At 34.8% G+C, this 20,326-nt stretch overlaps 2 protein-coding genes across 5 annotated transcripts; both read right to left on the bottom strand.

The window, feature by feature from the left end:
- Positions 1 to 45: 45 nt before the first annotated feature.
- On the bottom strand, positions 46 to 9,543 carry LOC101259460 (uncharacterized). Of its 4 annotated transcripts, none has more exons than XR_011210847.1 (12): positions 8,903 to 9,543; positions 7,729 to 7,917; positions 7,549 to 7,602; positions 6,131 to 6,241; positions 5,692 to 5,754; positions 5,289 to 5,543; positions 4,641 to 4,787; positions 4,508 to 4,535; positions 3,542 to 3,612; positions 2,229 to 2,288; positions 563 to 627; positions 46 to 319 (listed from the first exon to the last, which is right to left on the bottom strand). XR_011210847.1 is itself a non-coding variant. In XM_019214817.3 (11 exons), exons 1-11 carry the CDS (start codon positions 9,122 to 9,124, stop codon positions 622 to 624), a joined length of 1,206 nt encoding a protein of 401 aa, XP_019070362.1. In that variant the 5' UTR covers positions 9,125 to 9,543; the 3' UTR covers positions 321 to 621. The 4 variants fall into 4 exon arrangements, 2 of the variants coding, with proteins under 2 accessions (XP_019070362.1, XP_004243987.1); XR_011210846.1 differs by lacking the exon at positions 46 to 319 and adding an exon at positions 321 to 490; XM_019214817.3 differs by lacking the exon at positions 46 to 319 and having other exon boundaries at positions 321 to 627.
- A 273-nt stretch (positions 9,544 to 9,816) lies between these two features.
- On the bottom strand, positions 9,817 to 19,654 carry LOC101259174 (peptidyl-prolyl cis-trans isomerase CYP59). Its single transcript, XM_004243938.4, has 14 exons — positions 19,436 to 19,654; positions 18,575 to 18,679; positions 18,088 to 18,205; positions 17,890 to 17,940; positions 16,650 to 16,741; positions 16,472 to 16,571; positions 15,308 to 15,430; positions 15,151 to 15,228; positions 14,968 to 15,014; positions 14,801 to 14,856; positions 13,192 to 13,232; positions 12,198 to 12,300; positions 10,701 to 10,833; positions 9,817 to 10,609 (listed from the first exon to the last, which is right to left on the bottom strand). Exons 1-14 carry the CDS (start codon positions 19,531 to 19,533, stop codon positions 9,991 to 9,993), a joined length of 1,764 nt encoding a protein of 587 aa, XP_004243986.1. The 5' UTR covers positions 19,534 to 19,654; the 3' UTR covers positions 9,817 to 9,990.
- Positions 19,655 to 20,326: the final 672 nt, after the last annotated feature.

Here is a 20,326-nt window from a genome sequence, read left to right as displayed (position 1 = left end):
AATAGATTACATCCTATTTTTTTAACAATAAAAGTGCCCATGGATTGATAGAATTCACTCTTTGACTGGATATTAATATTGTTAGTGCTTTCATGCGTACATATCTCCAATATCTTTGTCGGTTCTATAAATCCATGTCGTTTTATTTTTTTAAGTGTGTCACTCACTACCTGCATTATTTCCAAGGAATACTACTAGATATTGTCTTCGACCTTTTGTCCTTTTTTTGGATCTCCATTTAAAATGCCAAAGCATTTGCTGATAAGGCAACCACTTGGACAGATCAACAAAACGCAATTGGTTCACTTGTACGACAATCCTACCCAACAAAAACAAATCTCGTCGATTAGGACAGAATTATTTCATAAGATAATACAATCATTATCGTGTTGTCTTAGTAGTTAGATAAACGAATGAGGGAACCAAACACGCCTACTATTTGTCTCATACATAATAAACCCAATAAACTAAAGATGAAGTTACATTCCACCTACAAAATGTCATTGCTATCTGATTATTGAACATTCAGTGACTAGATCATAAAAGAATAGGTACGCCTTACCTGCGCAGTGCTGGTAGAAGGGAAACAAAGACCCCTTTCATCTTAGCTTCCAAGCAAAACTACAACTGGCAATTTTTGTTTATTTCGTTAGGAAAGCAAGTTGACATAGTGCAAAAGAGCATATCAAATGGTGTGAATAATTGACCACAGCAAAAACTAGACATTCTAATTGAAAATAGTAATAGTAACTGTGAAAACAAAAGCAGGACGCCTTATACATTTATCCTTGTTTGGTCAAGCTTCCAAGATCTATTTATTTATGCTCTCACACAAATGAAATCAACAAGAAAAATGAGCAATGAGAAATTTATGCAGCTAAGCTTTCAAGCTATAGAATTATATGAATGCGGACTGTTTGGACAATTCAGAACTCATCAAACTGACAAAAGTTCTACTTTTGAATCTTCTTCTTTCCGTTTATTGCAAAAATCATATTGCAGAAGCCAACTAAGGCGTATTGGGGAGGGTGATAAGGAGTGAAAGAATTACAATAATATTACACAAAGTCGAATGACCTATGGACATTGAATGTTACATGACGAGCCAAAAATTGAGATTTGTAGCAGCTGAGTGAAAACCATAAATCTATCTCATCAGCACCAGTTGCAGTGCCTTAAAATTCACAAACCTGGCTAGCTCATAAATTATATGCTTCACCATTAAACCTCTTGTAGCAAAATCTGCTGTCTCAGAAATCTGAATGGTTCAAACAACCGTGAACACAACATAAAAATTCGTGAAATCTCCTTCACCAACTGTTTTTCAATTAGACATTGAACCGGAACAGCATTATATCCCCTTCTTGCACAACATAATCTTTTCCTTCTAACCTCAACTGCATACACAGATAAATCCTGTAACCAGCTTGATCTATTCTCTTGTTTGCACGGGTCAGTAGACTTAGTGCTCACATAGAAGCACCGTTTACATTCTACTACACAAGTAATTATCTTTGTGAAAGAAAACTACTTACTAGTAAAAGTTACATGAGATTAGCAACCTCATTACAATTTGGGGATAGGGGAGGCAATGAACATTTAATTTTGAAGTGCTGGAGCCAAAGTAAGAAGGTTATTGAGATGATAATGGTTCACTAAAAAATTTAAAAAGGTTCCAATTGACAATAATCAGGAAATGACACCAAAAACAACCATGGATTCTTTATTTGTGTTTGGCTAAGCTTTTTGCTTCGGGAAGGTATTTTAATGTAACCACTGCATGTGCTTACAAGCCAAAGATAGACTCTAAGGTTATTTTAAGGGTTTTTTTTTTAAAATAAACTTTTTTAACAGCTAAAATTGAAATATTTAGCTTATTTACCGTTACTTTAAATATTTATCTATTTTTGAAATTACACTGCAATCACGAGTCTTAAGTTTTAACTGATTCCTCGAGACATTTCAGGTAGCCAAGGAATATCTGAGGGTACCTTTGGCCCATGGGGGAATACCCTATTTAGGTTCAGATATATCTGAAATTGAAAAGAAAGCTAGTTTTCAAATTTCAATCATACACTTGGTCAGGTAGACTATCAATGGGTTATATACTGCTTTACAGTCTCAATCAAATACTACAAAGACATTTTACACAGTTCCCAACATCTGAGGTCAAAAATACAGAAGTAACAGTATCAAGAACCATAAATGATCAGAAAGTGCCAACTTACCAGTCCTTTCTCCCTTGCAGCTGCAAAAGAACCAGCAGAAACAAAGTCATCGTAAGCAACCTGCAAAGAAGTGAAGTCGACAAACCATTTAAAAACATTAAAAAAAGTTTTTTTATTAAAGGGTAAAGGGAAAGACCATTCAAAAACTTATAGTGAAAAAACACTCTGCTAATAACATACAAGACAATAAGAACACACCTAGATGACAAATCATTGAATATGTTTATTTCTAAGGCTCATTTCTCCTAAAAATAACGAAGGATAACTACTATAGTTCCATGTTAGCCATGGTTGAGTCTGTTCACACTTCACAACAAGATCATCCAGTCTTGGATGTGCATATGAGGCTGGATGGGGATGGTCAACTAAGCTGAAATGTTTCCAACATCCAGTTTGTGGCAAGTTAAGCTTTCTTCCATGAGCAAAATAACTCCAAGCACCCATAAGACAGTTCTATTAGTTCCACATAATCAGTGTGGTGAGTTTCTGGGCTACTTGAAATGAAAGACAAAATACAACCACACTATTAAGCATAAAAGGGGCAACATAATGGATCTAACCTTCAAATTTACAACCAAACAAACCAATCCTAAATCAACTGATCTAAGATCCATCCTATTAAGGATTAAAATATCCACTACTACTTGTCTGAATGAAGCTAACTGGATGCTGAGGATTCATGTGAGCAGCCTAGTTAGTTTGGATTCGCTCATATTTGTTGTTAGTTGAGCTAACATCCACCCTATCAAAAGCTACTATTTGAACATCTCTTAGTTATTATTTTATGCACAAACAAACCTAGCAGCACCAAAATAACATTTAAACAGAATATCTATGTCTGGTAAAACGGGTAAATGCAGACTCATGATTACAAGTTATAACCATGTAAGTAAATTTTACATTTCCAGCCGAAAAATAGACTCAATTCTTCATAGTCACTGATAATCACATATCACATAACAAAATAGTTTGATCAAACTCCACCATTTATGTGAAAACTTGCTTTGACATGCTCTATCCATCTAAGGTGACAAACCACTAATAAATCAATCACATCAATTTGTATTCATAAGTACAAAGTTTCACCACTGTCAGCATATCTTCATCATCTATGATCTAACCAATATGAAGCTCTAAGCTCTCAATCATTACCTTCACGATGTTTAGGATATATATGCATGCCTACTAAATTTTATCAGAAATATTGAGTATATGGTAGTCCTCTAAAACAAAAACAATGTACATGCTGAAATTCTTGGGAGTAACCAAAGCATAGTTTACTGTTTCTTGCCCTATTTTTACATGATACTCACCGTCTCTGCCCTGATGAAGCCCTTTTCAAAGTCGGAGTGAATAACCCCAGCTGCTTGAGGAGCAGTCATTCCTATATAATCATAATGGTTAGACAAACATTTTCAGGATAAAGGATGTGAAGGGATAGATACCACATGGTCAGTCAAGAGCCTATCAAATAGTGAAATCTGTACCCAGTCTTAGCAAAATACAAAAGAATTATCATTCTTTTCTAGAAGCTCAAGAGACTCAGTTATAGTTCCCTGTAAAGGAAATTTTTAGAGAACAGTTTTAGTCCCTCTTTTGCAAATTCCAAATTTAGTCTCTCTATTTTTTAAGCACATAAAACTTATTGTTATTCTTAAAATTGACCTAAACAACCATCCAGAATGTTTTTCTCGAGAAAATTGACCCACAACAAGGAAGAGTCCAGCATCAGAAAAAGAAAATGAAGTAGGGAGAAGAAGAACTTTCATGTGGAGGAGCTTGGAAGAGGAAAAAAGTGCTGCATATGGTTGTTTGCAGGAGCTGTCAAACGAGAGAAAAGGCAGCAGCCTGGAGAAGGAGAATAAGTGAGAAGGCTGCTGGTTGAATGAATGAGCCTTGTAGAGACAATGTGAGAGGAGGGATAGAAAACAACAAGCATGAGCATGAAGAATATGACTTTTTTGCGCTTTCCCTTTTCCCACCTTTTAAATGATTAAAAGTAAATATTTTAATCAGAGGAAAAGACACAGGTATTTAATAGGAAAAGCTAAGTTGCCATTTAAGTAAAGCTACTGAAGACAAGGAAACAAAATAGATTCCATTAACTTGTAGAAGTGCCATTAACAATAGAATTAAAAGAGCAAAAACAGGAAAAGTGGAGGTTTTATGTGCTTAGCCAGATAAAAAAGTACCAATATTGGAAAATACTATAAGAGGGACCAGAACTGCTTATTTTTCACTTTAAGAAAAGATTGAAATAGAGAAACCATAGTGCAAACCTGTGAGGATGGTCCATGCTTTGGTTTCCTGCAAGTTAACCAATGATAAACTCAATACTCATACACTACAGTACCCAAAGGCGAAAACTACGCCGACAGTCAAATATCACTAAAGCTCTTTTATTTGTTTCACCTTCTCGCCAGAAGTGAAGTATGTACGCAACCCTAGGAGACCATAAGTTTCTCTGATGAGATTTCCAAGGCCACTTTCATTGACACCAAGCGATTTCAAATATTCTATTCTTTCTTCTAAAGGAAGTTCAGATAGCTCAGACTCAACCTGCAATAGGAAGACCAGAAATATGTAGCAACTGGAAGCAACCCTCTGTTCCACAGAGATTTTTTATCGTGTAGAAAGCTAGATTCACTTTAGCACATCATAACTCCTAATCCCTAAAGGTGGAAAAAGTTAAAAATACATATGGCAAAGAAAACAAGTTGGTAAATAATAGCTCCTCTACCTAAAATGGTTACGAGATCTTGACAGGTCCCGGTTTCCATGAAGGTCAGCTCATGCTTTTCACCCCTTCTCTCATAGAAAGGCAATGTCACACATCCCGAATTTCCTTCTGGTATTTATTTTATCATAAGAGCTTCTAGACTCGTATCACCTTCTTTAACAAAGAGAGTTTCTAGACTTGTATCGAGGACCACAACTAGATATGACAATTAAAGTAATTTCCAATAGAGCATTAGGATAAAGATCTCCCCCTGAAATGAAATAAGCATGAATTTTGATTGATTCAAATACAAAAGGGAAAAGTGAAAGATGTCAACTGACCTGCGCTGAAATAGTTACCACACCAGAATTTAACTCAGCAGCTTTTTTAATTACTTCCTTCACATGAGGATTATTTTCAGGTTCAGCTACCTCTGATTCCGCTACATTTGCCACAAATATGACAGGCTTCATTGTTAGAAGACAAAGTTGTGTTATAGCATCCTTTTCAAACTCCGACAAAGATACTGATCGTGCTGGTTTTCCATCCAGTAGTGCTTGTTGTATTTTCTCCAAGGCAGACTTTTCTGCTTCCTCCTGAAACGATAATATTAAAATAGACATCCCCAACGACAACGTTTGTAATGTAACTACGAGGATGTCAATCATACAACAATCAACATTTTAAAACCTTGCAAGGATGAACTACTCACTTAATCTCCCAGAAACTAATAGATAAGGTTACCTTTACTTTAGCTTGTGAATCTTTAGCTCTACCTTTTTTGAGTTTCTCCATTCTTTTCTCAATCTGCATTCTTGTAAACTTAGTGTCATTAGTTGGTTCGCATACCTAGAAACTTTACAAGGAGAAGAAAGACTACAAAATTACTGTTGAAAAAAAAAGAAAAAATATATCATCCACATCCCTTGTCTTGTGTGCATTTTTCTGACACCATCATGAGACTGTCATGCATGCTTCATAGGTACGTAAAAAGCTATTATTCATATACACCTCTCGTGCAATACTAGCATCATCACATGCATTCGAATCTGTATTTAGTCCATTTTAATAAAAAGCATCTTATGTCCTCTTTTTTCTCCATTTATCTGCATACATCTCCATGAGCTATACCCCTAGTTTATGTTAGCATCCTGTAAATGTAAAGCAGAACTGTAACAAGTACCTGATCCAAATCTGAGAAAATTAATTCCAAGTTGATTACATCAATATCAGCTTTTGGCTCAACCTTCCCATTCACATGAACAATGTCATTGTCCTCAAAACAACGTACTACCTAAAATAGTACACAAAAGCACTTTCAGCAAGCAACAACAGAAAATGTATGACAGAAAATTTTTTAAATCAGTAAGGAACTCAAAGCAAACTGATGGGGCACTCTTCCTTCTCTTTAGTCTTTACATGCTCATAAGCTAGGATGCAATATAACAGCAAAATAAAGCCTTACAACTCAAAAGAGAAAAAAAAGGCCTTGGAATGATTATTTTCATATTTGAAATGCAATTGAAGTATTAAATCGAGTAATTTCCCTAGATAGTCACCCATGTTAGAGAAATTATCTAGGAATATCACTTGTGTTTGTTTTAGGACTACAATATCACCCAACTTTGACACAAAAAAATACATTATTTCTCTCTTAGTGGGATGCCATGTCATATTTTCTAACTTGTTATTAATATTTTTCTAATTCTTTTAAATAATCGGAGGAACCCACATATTTTCTTGAAGAACCGGAGGAGCTCATATTACAGTTCTTAATGTAATTTTTTTACTGGGTATAATATGTGGGTTTGCCTATTTTTTAAAAAAAAAATCTATCTAATATATATTAGGAGAAGTAAAAAGTGTCACATGTCAGCACCACAATTATTCAAGAATTTTAATTTTTCAAAAAACATTTCAAAATATGCTCTAAAAATAAAATTAAAAAAAACAGGAATTTTAATATAGCTATTTTAAATAGAAAATAAGAGTTTTTTTGTTAAAAAAAATTGTAACGGCAAAAAATGGATGATTTTTAAATGCCTCTAATTTCAATTTTAAGGGGGAAAATGAAATTGAACTATCTTTTTTTATAAAAACAGTAATGGCTATTACATGAAAAAAAATGAAAGATCTTTAAATGCTTCAAATTTCAATTTTTAAGGTTAAAAAATGAAAACTGAAAATTGAATAATTTTATAAAAAAAACTGTAATGTCTCTTTATACTTATCACACTTTCAGTGATTTTAGGGAATACTCCAACAAAATGGAATGTAAAAATATCTATCTAAATAGGAAAGGAAACCATAAAAAAACTATAATTATTATTTAAAAAATTAATGTAAAAACTTATATTAAAAAATTAAAAAACTTATTTTTAAAAAATAGTTAGAAATGAGTACTTTTTCTTCACAACTTACCAAAAAGGGATACATCAAGATCTATATTTTATGTAATATTTTTCTCTCGTTTTTATATCAGGATCAAATGACTATAGATTCATCATTACTTCCATGGAAGTGGGCTGGGAACTAACATGGACTTCAACGTAACACAAGATTACAGATAACAATGATAAAGGAACTAGAAAGTATATAAACCTGAAGTATGGAGTCCACTTCACGTATATGTGACAAGAACTTATTCCCCAGGCCCTGCCATAGAAAATATTTAACAAATTGTTGTATCTTCAATTTATAATGCCACTGATGCAATGATACAATAAGTGAAAACATGACTAATAATTGATATTAGGAAACTTTAGGTTATTGAGAATAAACCTCCCCTTGACTGGCTCCCTTTACAAGTCCAGCAATATCAACAAACTCTATCGAAGCCGGGACCGCTCGTTTGGATTTGCTTATATCAGAAAGAACATGGAGACGTGTATCAGGGACAGCGACTATCCCTACATTTGGCTCTATTGTGCAAAAAGGAAAATTAGCAGCCTGAGCCTTTCCATTCTCAACCTGCAAGAATATTGGCAATGGCTATAAGGGCATGTGACCAACAGCAAACATACAAGCAGAATAATCAAAGGAGTTATTTGACAGCAAACTACAACAATACAATGTCAAGTTTCCAGCATATGCTACCATTTTTTAGCCTTTTAGACTGGAATACATGGAGAATGGACCATAGTAACAGATTAATAGTACATATGTAGCTGACACCTGCTAGCAAACAAAAACTTCAAAACTGTTGAACACGTAACCCATTCTGTCAGTTAATGCTAGAGGGTTTCAAAGATACCTGAAGTTTAAGATACAGTGGTGATCTACATCGACAACCATAACAAGAAGAAGCACAACAATTACCATTTTTCTGGTTTACACTTGCACTGAACACACAAATTATTCAGTAATACGATTTTTTATGATTTCTTTTCCCCAACATGTAGAACTAATAACATCATTCATATAGATGTAGTATGCATAATATTGGATATTGGAGAAGCATCTAGGAATTACACAAAATCAACCTCCCAAGGAAATTATGGTTTGCCCCGGCATGTATTACTAGTAACACGTTCATCAACTCAAAACCTCAGTTACAGTCTCTTTAACTAGTGAATAACATCCTCCATACAGATATGCACTATGCATTTATCAAAGAGATGTACAACAATTCGGCTCTCGAAAAGCATCTAAAAAAATATGCAACATCAATTTTCCATTAGTTTCCTACGGGTTGTGCTTTTCCAGTTTAAGAGCTATCCAATTTTAAATTAACAGCATCTACCTTCAATTCCTTCTGACAGAAGGACCAGTAACTATACTTACACTCCAGTAAACATCTAACTCACTACACACTCATACTTGTAGTTAAATTATTAAGCTTCCACGTCCATTTTCTGAGCTTCAATTGCAAGACTATCGGCATTTCTACAAATATATGGGGTAAGCATTCAATTGCGTCTTTGCAGAAGAAAATATATTGTGAAAATAGACTTACGACGGCGTTGAACAGCGTGGACTTGCCGACATTAGGAAGGCCAACGATGCCAGCTCGCAAACTCATGCTTATCTTAGCGACGGAGAAGCGCCTTTTGATGAGTACCACAGGATGCGTAGATTCTGAGAGTCGTAACCACTGGTGAGAAGAACCATTGAGGAAAGAAGACTTGAGCGGAATTGCCATGGAAGGAAGAAGCTGAGAGCAAGCCATTCTCGCCATTTTACCACTAGCAAGTTGAAGTGCTTATTGAGTGGTACACACAGCGTTGCGGCTATCTATCGCCGTGCTACAACTACAAATATTTCTCGGGTTTAACTCAGCGACGACGCTACATGTAAATTAGAAAATTACCCAAATAATTGCACCAAAATTGTATTTGAGCCCAAAAATTTGGGAAAATGAAACAAAACTAGTCCATGCCATTGCATTATTTAAAATCCCTTTATTTAAATGATGAAGTATATATGACCTTTTTATTTAAGCAAAGGAAAATTAGAATTAATATCGAATGTAAACATGATTGTAAAATATGCTAGAGTTAAGCTAAATTAGTTAAATTAATTTGAGTTTCTTTGTTTAAAATAAAAATGATGCAAGTAAATAGAAGATGAGTCTATTCGAGGGAAGAAAATAGCCATATATGTATACCCTTGGTAAGAGTTGTATAAAAGTTGAGCTCAAAGACTTTTAATTGCTCTGTCTACGTTTTAAATTCTGTTCACACCGTTTTATTATTTTACCCTGAAACTTAGAGGAATTCAAAACCAAAATTGGAACTTGGAAGAAACAAAAAACATATACTTGGTTCATTGTCGACATAATTTGAAAGGCTGAAACTGCGTTCAACTTGCTTGTGCTAGATTATCATTATTTTTCAAATTATCTGTGATTTCAGTTCATATGTGTACGCATTTTTCATTCAGGAAAATCGTTGTTTACTAAGCTCTTTTTACGGGCCTTTGAAGTGCAATGACTAATTCATACAACATACACCAAAAAAGAGTGTCAAAGCACAAACACATCATACATTGAAATATCATTATCTAGCCAAGTTCTCCAGGCTCAAGTGAATGATTTTCACCGACTTAATTCCTTCTGCCACGATCATGGTCACGAGGTCGATCACGACGACGGTCATGATCACGGTAGCGATCACGGTCACGGTCACGAGCACGAGCATCATCACCCTCTGACCTTCGTTTTCCTCTATCTTGCTCTTCCCCTCTTCCTCTATTCTGTGAATTGTCTTTGTACCTAACTTCATCTGCATGACCACCATCATATTCCACCTCATCTCTCCGATCCCTCTTTTCTCTCTCCCCCCGATAATCCTTGTCCACATGCCTCACATTATCCGCAGGTCTCTTATCATGGTCTTGTCTCTCCCCCCCAGCCTTACGGTTATCATAATTAGTGTTTCTTCTATAATCCAGATCGTTCCGACCCCTGTAATCCCTTTCCTTCTCTCCACTTGCTCTCATCCCACTTCCACGATGCCTCTCTTCAGTTCTATAATCATTACTTCTATCCTCCAGCCTATGCCGTTCATATCCATCTCTTTTTCTATCCTTCCTGGCTCCATCATCTTCAAGTTCTCTACGTTTAGGATTCTGATTCTCGTAATGTTTTCCACCTTCAAATTCTCTTCCCCTCTTATTTCTTTTTGGACTTCCAGCAGCATCTTCATCAAATACCATCTCATACCTTGAATTAAATGTTCAGAAGAGTTTTAAAAAAGGAGGTTTTAGAGAGAAAAACAGGAGGAATGAGGCGTGGGCTGTTTGTTCCTGCTAACCTTGAGTTACCGTCTCCACCGTGCTGCTTGTTGTCTTCTTCTTTTAGAATGTAGTTCGACTGCTGTTTGGTGGCATCACCAGTGCAGTCTTTAGCCATGTGATCAAGAGAACCACATTTGAAGCAACCTCTTCCTGAAATAAATAAATACCATTGATCAGATCTAATTTGGCAGGGGCTGCAACAATGTTGCTTGCTACCATATGTTCTAAATGTGCAGATACACATAAAAGATGCTGGAACTACTTTAAAACAATAAAGTCGTTATACATAGTTCGCATGATATTTTACTTGAGATTGTGGGGAACATTTCGCTGGCAAGCTTACAGGGATATGCTGGAAAGGTAGCAGAGATGAGAACTTTTATGTGATTTTTTTTTTAATCAAGAACTTCTATGTGAAATCTTGTTATCAGTCTCTGACGAGGAATGCGGCTCGGGATGGTGCTACCATGGACAAATAATTTAGAAATCAAAGCTCCTATTAGAGTAGCTTCTATTAGATGGGTTGCAGCACATGCACTGTTTGACGCAAGAAAAATTACAAAGAAGAGGTTTTAACTTTTGTAGCTGGACCTAAACTTGCAAAAAGATGGTGAGACAGTCGATCGCCTGCTACCACACTGCTATTTCAAGTGGCATATTTGATGTATATTCAGATGTTCCATAGTCTTACGGAATTCAGTGGGCTATGTCAAGCCAATGTGAAGCAAGCCCTCTGTAGGTGGCAAAACCAGAGTTTGAAAAAGGAGGAGAAGAATGTCTGGAAAGTCTGGAAGATCTGGAAGACAATTCCATTGTGCATAATGTGGACTGTTTAGTCAGAAGAGAGAAATCGAAGATGCTTTGAAGGGAAGGAAGAGAATATTGTTTTAGTTAAAAGCACATGTATTCAGAGTTAGAATTATGGTGTAATGCTGACTTTGCTTTTGATGTTGATGTAATGCTGGAATTTTGGAATCCTCACAGCTATAAGAGGATTTCTACTCAGCATGTTTTTGTACTGTACGGTACAATCTTGGTACTGAGATCCGTTTAAAAGACTTACTTTTTACCTATCAAAAGAAGAACCAATCTATCACCCTATTTAGCAACCTCGAGGAAAAAGTTCCAATAGGATAACCTGTTAAGTTACATTTAAGAAACATAATCTGTCAATTGGTCACCCCAACTGAAACAGTAATTTTATCATACCAGAAAAATTAAACTGAAACAGTAATTAATTTTGGGGGATCAAATGACATAATAATGATTCATGACACTGAATAGAAGTATAAACAGTAAATATAAAATGAAATGTGATCCTAAAAAGATCAAATTCCAATAAGCTAACATCTGCACATATGAGCAAAGTATTTGATATCAAATACAAACCGTCATATAATCTGATGACATCATCTTGCATTCAGTTTAATAAGCTATAGCATTCAGTTTCTAATACAAATTAATTTCATTCAAAATTGATAGACGAACCACATTACAAGATGTGCACAGCTTACCTTTACCCGTTTGGTCTTTGCGTCGATATTGGGACCACAACTTTGCAACACTCTGGCTGAAATCAACATGTATCCTTCGATCATCAATTAAAGCATTATCCATCTATCAAAAATAGCAAAAGTGAGTCATCGAAAATCATAGCTTCCCCACCATATATGTTGCTACATTCTAATAAATACAAACAAACACACAACTTCAATATTCAGGTAACAAGTTAATAAAAATGGAAGACCAAAACAAGCTAGACAGAAATGCACAGCATTTGCAAGTGCTCCTGCCATTAATATTGGTTGCCCACTTTCTTTTTTGGTGCCTTCAAAAATAATGTCTACTTCCATAAAAGGAAAGTTCTACCACATATTTTATCACACCAATCATTGCAAAGATTCTACTTCAGACCACACCTCTTGTATCCATTGGAAACCAAAAAGTGGAATGATGTTTCCCTACGTTCCTCAACTAAAACTCTTACAATAAACATTTTAAGCCTGACCTGGGAAACATAAATGTTCAACAAGACATTCCATTTAAAACCCTTCATAAATTAATGGGCAGGTCATGGAAAAAAAACACAGCCAAGAACATGTATATCAGCACTACTTCTATAAAGCAACTGCCTTAATGCCACCAATAAGGATCTTTAAAATCAAGCTTTCCAGTTGGTGGTATTTCACACACATTATTTATTTATTTATTTATATTTTTAAAATCTAGTAGCAGACCCCACTTATGGGATCATATGTTGTAAAAAAACTAGCAGTATGGGTGCTGCATTATCAATATTGGCTTTCCTTACACTTAACATCAAGATAACACAGACTATCATAGGACAAGTGTTCATTAAATGATATACATTCTAACACCAGCATTCAAGTTATACATTCAATTTGGAACTCATAAATATGAACTTCTTAAGCCCTTTGATAAATAGACACAATTAATAAAATACATTCACACATTCGAATCAAGACGAATATTATTCCTCTTTACTACCTTAAAATATGCTTGTTCACAGGCCTCTTTGTCCTCAAACTCTGGCAAAATAAGAAGTCATAAATCAGTACGTGAGGAAAAATACATGAAAGAAAGCAATTACTTGCACAATGATTAATTGGGGCTAAACAAAGAGAGAACAAAAAAGAACATAGTTAAAAACTGTTCTCCCAGTTTAGTTGGTAATGGGACAGAGAAGTAGAAACCAAAAGTGAAGATATGAAAGAAACAATGTCTACTAGCTTTTCAATCTCTTAAAGAGGAAGTATGTCTTTTTTTTTTTGCCCCCGTTGTATTGTACATATACAAACCAAGGGGGATTAAGTCATTAAGGGGGGGGAACATGTGCAAGGTGTCCCTGATTCACATGAAGGGACCTGATAGGGGGAAGAAGGCCTTGTCTAAACACAAGGGTTTATAAACTTGGACTAAGGTTAATCAAAAGCCATCCATGTGCAGACTATAATCATTAAAAAAGAAAAGGGGGTTTGGCTAAGTTACTCCAACAGGGTCTGCTTTGGAGAAAAGCAGAGGCAAGGAAATTTGAAATTTATTATTTTATTGCATTTGATTTTGTAAAAGATATATTAACAGAATGAATATTGATTAGCAATCATATTACCACCTATGATTCTGTCCTTCATAGAGACTGAGGTTCTAATGAGAAGTTCTATAAAAGAAGCTTCTGCATAATTTCTAGATAAGATTTGAACTTTCAAGTGCTAAGTTATGTCCCTCTCTTGCCTTCTCTTCTAGTTTCTCCTCAAAGCCCGTGCAAAAGACTGATACTGCAACATTCTATCATTTTGGTTCCTTTCATATTCCTTCAATCCAAACAAGCCCTAAGATTAAGATGGGCTATTCCTAGTGAGGGTGGGAACAGAAGAGAATCACTGGGAAAGGTAATGCAGGTCGTAATATGATCTGTGGTGAAGCAAGCAAATATTTGAATAGGAGATACACCCTTGTGGTTAGAATCAGGGTGATGGCATTTACCACCTCAGATGATGATAATCAAGGATTCAAGGTGTTGCTCGTTAACAATAGATTGTTATTTCTGAAAAAATAGCAAGTACCAACAATATCAATTGGAGATCAAGGTATTATATTCAGCTACTAGTAGTATACAGCTAGATGAGGCAAATCAATCAAGATTTGAGGTAGCATACCAATCAGATCACTATTGAGAACTTCGCATTAGAAAATGTTGATGAAGAAGTACACATGTTGGAATTTTTTTCAGTAGTACATATAATACAGGTACGGATATCGATCAAACATATGTCCTCCTTGGTTCAGATAATTTAGAGAATGTTGCCCTAAATAGTGCAAAATTAAAAGGAGGTCTTCTGCAAGTGATTGACTGGTCAACAGCAGATACTCTCTTAAGAGGTTTTTGACACCCTAGATGAGCGCCAAAGGTACAGATATCATTATAGCACGCTTAGACTTGCTAGCAAGCATGGGGCAACTCACATCACATCCTTAAAGAGTCTAATTTTGAAGAAGAACATCACTGGGGTCTGGGGAAGAGGCAGCAATAAGATGCATATTAATATTTGTTAAGCTTTATTACCTCACAATTGCTTAACCGGAAACTTAAACTTACCAATGAAAGCATAGCAGAGGCTATCCCCAGTCTTGAAGTCCCTAATTATTTCAGCACTGAGGAGAACAAGTAATAAGAGATGAGAGAAATTTCAACGCATATTGACAGATAGGGAAGAATAAATAGCACGTAAAAACATTCAAATTATCAAGCAGTCAATGACTTACGATGTCACGGTACCAAAGCGTGAAAAGATTGTATACAGATCTTCATCCTGCATGAAAAAATATTGTCTGATAGTACCACAAAGAAAGATGGCATACTTGTTCTAATGTTGGAAGAATAAGACAAAAGCTTAGACAATAGTCCTAAAACAAACTTTTAAGCACAAGAATAAAGAAGAAACTCACTTCAGTAACTGGATTCAATTTACATACAAAAAGCACATTGTCAGGCGGCTTTATCTCAGCATCAGGAATATCCCCTACCTATGACACAAGTTAGTACAATTACAATTTAGTTGTTTGAATATTTTTGAATGATCAAATAGTTGAGAAAACTTCTTACACTTTCAAGTACTACTGCTCGCGAATGTGCTTCTTTTGCACGCAGAACCTCCTCAAGTTCTTGCATGCCTAGTTGCTCATCCATAGGCACCCAATCATCTTCTAGTCGTACATCATCTTCAACCTAAGTAGTTAAAAAGATGTAAGGGCGAGAAAAGGATAAATAGGTAATGCTTGAAAGTGGACAGTGAATATACTGGGGATATTTATCCTCTTTTATAAAAAATTACATTCACTTCCATTGCAAAGGAATATGGATATAAAGAAGAGCCTTAGGTCCCACCCTGAGATCACATCCAAGTGAGCAAGTCATGCAGTTTCATCGAAGATCAGGAAAGGAATCGCAAAACTGTTTTACACAACAACATACCCAGTGTAATCCTACAAAATAGGGTCTAGTGTTCTACACTATTTTAGGAACAAAAACTTCTCTATGCAACATGCTTTAGGAAAACAAATCTCTGAGTTTTTCTGTAATTACACATATCTGATGCGGAACTCTATCATTCTTTCAAATTAAAGCCCAAATACAAAATTCTTGACTAAATATGGAAGAAGAATTTTTTTGTCAGATAATGCAAAGCCTAATAATCTATCATAATCCTCTAGCAAAAAGACCAATCTAAAAACAAGAAATGTGGCTCTCAGGCTCTATATTTTGACATTTACATTATTAAAATTCTCCAGAAAAAACAAGCATTGCTGTAGACAAAATTCTTTGTCTAGAACTGAAAAGTGGAAAGATGCGAGTACTAGTTTATTCGACTATTTCTAGAATTTCACTGATATCCCTACTCAAGATACCCTAACTATCTTGGCCTACTAACTTTAAATGGACATCTTTAAATGTTATATTAAGCTAATAACTGGTTCACAGATTAAAAGGAAAAAAGAAGAGAGGAAACAGACAAAATACTTTGCAGTCTTTAGGTGGATAACCTACAGTCCAAAACTTAAAAGTTTGTCCATGTACCAATTAAGATCTGCAGAATGAAAGAATAAACTTCACGGAATACCATTGCATATCTTTACCAACATAATCTTAAAAAAACTGAGAAAGAATAATCTTAAATTTAACGCAGAGAAGGATGAACTAAAATATACTTGAGATGCATAGAAATTCGGGGAGGTGAACAAGTGGACCAGTAATTTCTACATTCTTTACCTCATCTTTTGGCTTTCCTTCAGGTGAAGCATCTGGAACCAATTCGCTTAGTTGGGGAGGATCATCAAAAGGGTCGTCCAATATGTAAGTGTGTTTGATTCTGAAGTGTGAACATTATCAATTAGAAGAGATCTACTAAATACTGAAAAAGAGAGCATAAAATATATCAACAACGAACCGGATATTTTTAAATGGCCTGCCCTTCCCGTCCACATAAGCTTCATTTATCCTATCCAACGTCTCCTGCCCTTCTGCCATCTCTCCAAAAACCTGACAGAACAAACTCATTGATCAAAATGTCAAGGATTTGGAGATCTTAACAACTTTAAGAGAACACACAGGAATTTTATAATCAGAGGCTTCATACCTTATAGCCTCATATTATTCACAAAGAAGTCATAATAAATAACAATGAAACAACATGAATGATGCAGAATATAAATCTGAAATTAAGCAAAACTATGTAGGAAAACCAAGACAATCAAGGAAATAAAATATAAAGATATTTCCTTGACTTTTTATTTGTGATGCTGCTATACAAGATAAAATTCTAGCATGTGCATATCATGCATCATCTTCAGACCTAAAGAACATATCAAATAAAAGGTTGCTAATACACTCTATTAGCTATAAGTCCTAGACAAGCACAAGCATAGATACAATAGTACTAATATCACTATAATGAGTGTGGTTATTTTCAGAATATCTACAAAAAAATCACAACCTTTTTTTGGAAACTACTTCACATAAAAATTTAACCCAGCATAGTGAAAAATCCACAAGAAGATAGGAGAAAATAGTATGCGAACAAGTAGGAGCAAGCAAAAATAGTTTAAAACTAAGATATGATTACTTGGCTAATCCTTGAAAGTTGAAACACTTCAGGAAAAGAAAAATTGAATATCACAAAATGTACGTCGGCAAGTATCGGAAATTATGTTGCCAAGTAGCTTTCTTGTTATCACTACTAATGAGTTTCACAAAAGTATTCCAGGATATGATTCTCCAGATAGAATCTGAGCAACATCAAAAAAACGAACCCCTCATAAAATGATTCCTTATTTGGCTATAATTTTCATATCATCTAATAAAGATTCCAATACTAAACTGGCTCCCTTAGAACTTTCAATGGAAGGTAAGATATTTTTGTGCTATTTCTGGAATAATACCTCCTACCTACTTAGATGACCTTAATGCCTGTGATTTGTGAAACCATCTTAATTTTTAGCTAAGAAAATATCATAGTGTAGTGCAACTGAGGTAAGCAAATAAGGAAACGATCATAGTGCCAAAAACATGGTTAAATGTTAATGCAGTTAATAGAGAAATTTATAGTGCATGGATCAACGAAATAAGTCAAATCTTGATGCCTTAATAGAACAAAGAGGACAAATAAAGTTTAGGATACAAATACTCACGGTGTGCTTCCCATCAAGGTAGTCGAGATCATCACGCAGTGTGATGTAGAACTGAAAAGCCAAAAAGAAGAATCACATAACTATATGATGTTGTATCACAAGCTATAAACTTGAAAGGGACCAAATGAAGACAAAAGCTACAAGAACTTCATTATAAAGGATTGTATTTAAAGCTAATGTGAGGGAAAATTACAAGACCTGAGAAGCATTTAGGTTCTCCCCAGCGCTAGCCATGGCGACAGTTCCCATCTTTGAATGCTTCAAGTCCAAATGAATCTCATCTCCAAAGAACCGAGCCTGGTCACCGTATAAAATTCTGAAAACGCATTGAGTGATGTGATCAGGCTAATATGAAATTTCAAAATTCTATTGCATCTTATAGCAAAAGACAATCCAAGACCCCTTTTACTAAAAGGTATAACAGATACTATAAGTGACCCAGGGGTAGACAACACATTCAGGCCATTACTTGGCAGATAAGCCATTGAACAGGGGAAATAGACATACGGCCAACTGAAAGAATCCTCCACCTCCAACTACGAGGTTGAGGCTTAAATCACCAATGAGTGAAACTGGATAAAGCCAATGTCGGCCCTCAGATGGGTAGTTGGGTTCACCATATCAAATGAAAGAAAAAAACACTTGAAAAAAAATAAAATTTAGCGCATCTATAAGTACTCCTTACTTGTAAACTGAATCGCCCCCAGATCCTGTTCCAGTGGGATCTCCGGTCTGCGCAGTGAAATCCTTCTGAATCGTGTGGAAAAGGCAGCCATTGTAATACTTAATCCTACATTATCGACAGGAGTGAGTTTTATATGTTTAAAACTCCTTGAACATATATGCATTTGTTTTACATATTGTTTTCACTTCTCATCATGAATGCGGTCAGATACAGGTGTGTTGCATAGAATATAATCGAACATACACAACTCATTCATAAAGGTAGTTATTGCCTTCTGGTGACAGCCGTATGAAACAGAATGAAAGACTTGCATAAGAAACAGTACCAACTTTGACACATCATTCAAACCTTGACAATTCGGATCTAATAAACCAACAAGACAATGATGTTGGATGCAATGATTTTTTTTATTTTTTCTTTAATTTATGTCCTGTCCGGGCGACCTCGACTAATTTCACGGATACCTGCCACCTACCACCAGCCAGCAGGTACTAGGAAGAATACCTCCTGTTCAATGAGTTTCTTTGATTTGCTTCTCTATGACCCAGGAATTATTTTTTTATGATTGTATTAATTCAAAAAAGGGCTGACAGCTAAATGCAAATCCTATATGGTTCAATTTATTAGTTTCAACGGATAAATGCATACACATACCTATCATCGTCGCAGTAGATTCATAGTTAGCATGTTAGAATTAGTATACAAATAGGTTTCTGATTGACGCTAATACAACACCAGATAAGCAACGAATTGAAAAAATTCAGCAAGTTTTTTTCCAATATTGTCGCTTAAATCCGCAACTAGACGAGTATAAACAGAAACAATAATATCCACAAAAGCAGGTTCAGCGTAAACACTTACTTGCACAGCTTCAAAAAATTCTTGCATGTCAATGGGCAGCGATCCGTAAACAAGTCAATAACTATTTCTCCCAAACTTGTGACTATCATCACTGACATTTTTCTCAGGAAGAAAGGAGATTGAAGACTGGGGAAGAGGGGTTTTGGGTTCAGCAGGCTCTGGGAATATTGAGGTAAAGAGAGCACCAAATCGAGAATTTAAAGTGAATTATTGAAAATTGAAATTATATTTAAATTATAATTATAAATACAAATTGAAATTATTTTTATTTTTAGAAAAAAGAAGTATAATATTTTTTTCACCATAAAAAATCATGATCAAATATTTTCTAAGTTGTTCCTTTTATTTGTTTATATATATATATATATATATATATTATTCGATATTAATTTATAAGTGGTATTGAAAAAAATATTTATAAACAAAGAGTATTTGAGAAGGGAAAGAAAGGCTTTTTTTAAAAAAAAAAAAAAAGACAACATTCACATATAGCAAATAAAAAATTCATATTTGTGTGTTGTAGCAAAATTTGCATAATTGCGCTTCATAACAAACATAGAAATTGTATAATTTGATATACATATACAGTTAAAGCAAATTGTATAAAATGAAGTGTATAAAACAAAAAAGAGAAATACACTTGGGCAGAGAATTGTATAAAGACAAAGTGTATAAAACGAATTGTATTATTATAAGTGTAGAGACCGATTATATACAATTTAAATTTGTATAAAATGAGAAAGACAAAAAGATAAAGGAGACTTGAGAAGGAATATATAATTGAATCGAATTGTATAAAAGGAGAAAGAGAGAAATTAGATACAATTTGAAAAATTGTATAAAACGAGAAAGAGATAGAGAGGAAATAAATTGTGCAGATGAGTATTTTTA

This window comes from Solanum lycopersicum, chromosome 7 (genome assembly GCF_036512215.1).
Source record: "Solanum lycopersicum chromosome 7, SLM_r2.1".
Taxonomy (NCBI): Eukaryota; Viridiplantae; Streptophyta; class Magnoliopsida; order Solanales; family Solanaceae; genus Solanum; species Solanum lycopersicum.
The sequence above is the reverse complement of the archived record's forward strand: the minus strand, read 5'-3'. Positions and strand labels throughout refer to the sequence as shown.

Excerpts from the sequence above, each read along its gene's own strand:
- LOC101259460 (XM_004243939.3), bottom strand. The coding sequence starts at position 9,124 with ATGGCGAGAATGGCTTGCTCTCAGCTTCTTCCTTCCATGGCAATTCCG. Across the intron at positions 7,918-8,902 it reads CCACGCTGTTCAACGCCGTC|GTTGAGAATGGAAAGGCTCA; the intron begins GTAAGTCTATTT and ends ATATTCTTGCAG. Across the intron at positions 4,788-5,288 it reads TGGTAACTATTTCAGCGCAG|GTTGAGTCTGAGCTATCTGA; the intron begins GTCAGTTGACAT and ends TTCCTATTGCAG.
- LOC101259174 (XM_004243938.4), bottom strand. The coding sequence starts at position 19,533 with ATGTCAGTGATGATAGTCACAAGTTTGGGAGAAATAGTTATTGACTTG. Across the intron at positions 16,572-16,649 it reads AGGCCATTTAAAAATATCCG|AATCAAACACACTTACATAT; the intron begins GTTCGTTGTTGA and ends TTCACACTTCAG. Across the intron at positions 15,015-15,150 it reads AATTGAATCCAGTTACTGAA|GATGAAGATCTGTATACAAT; the intron begins GTGAGTTTCTTC and ends TTTTTCATGCAG.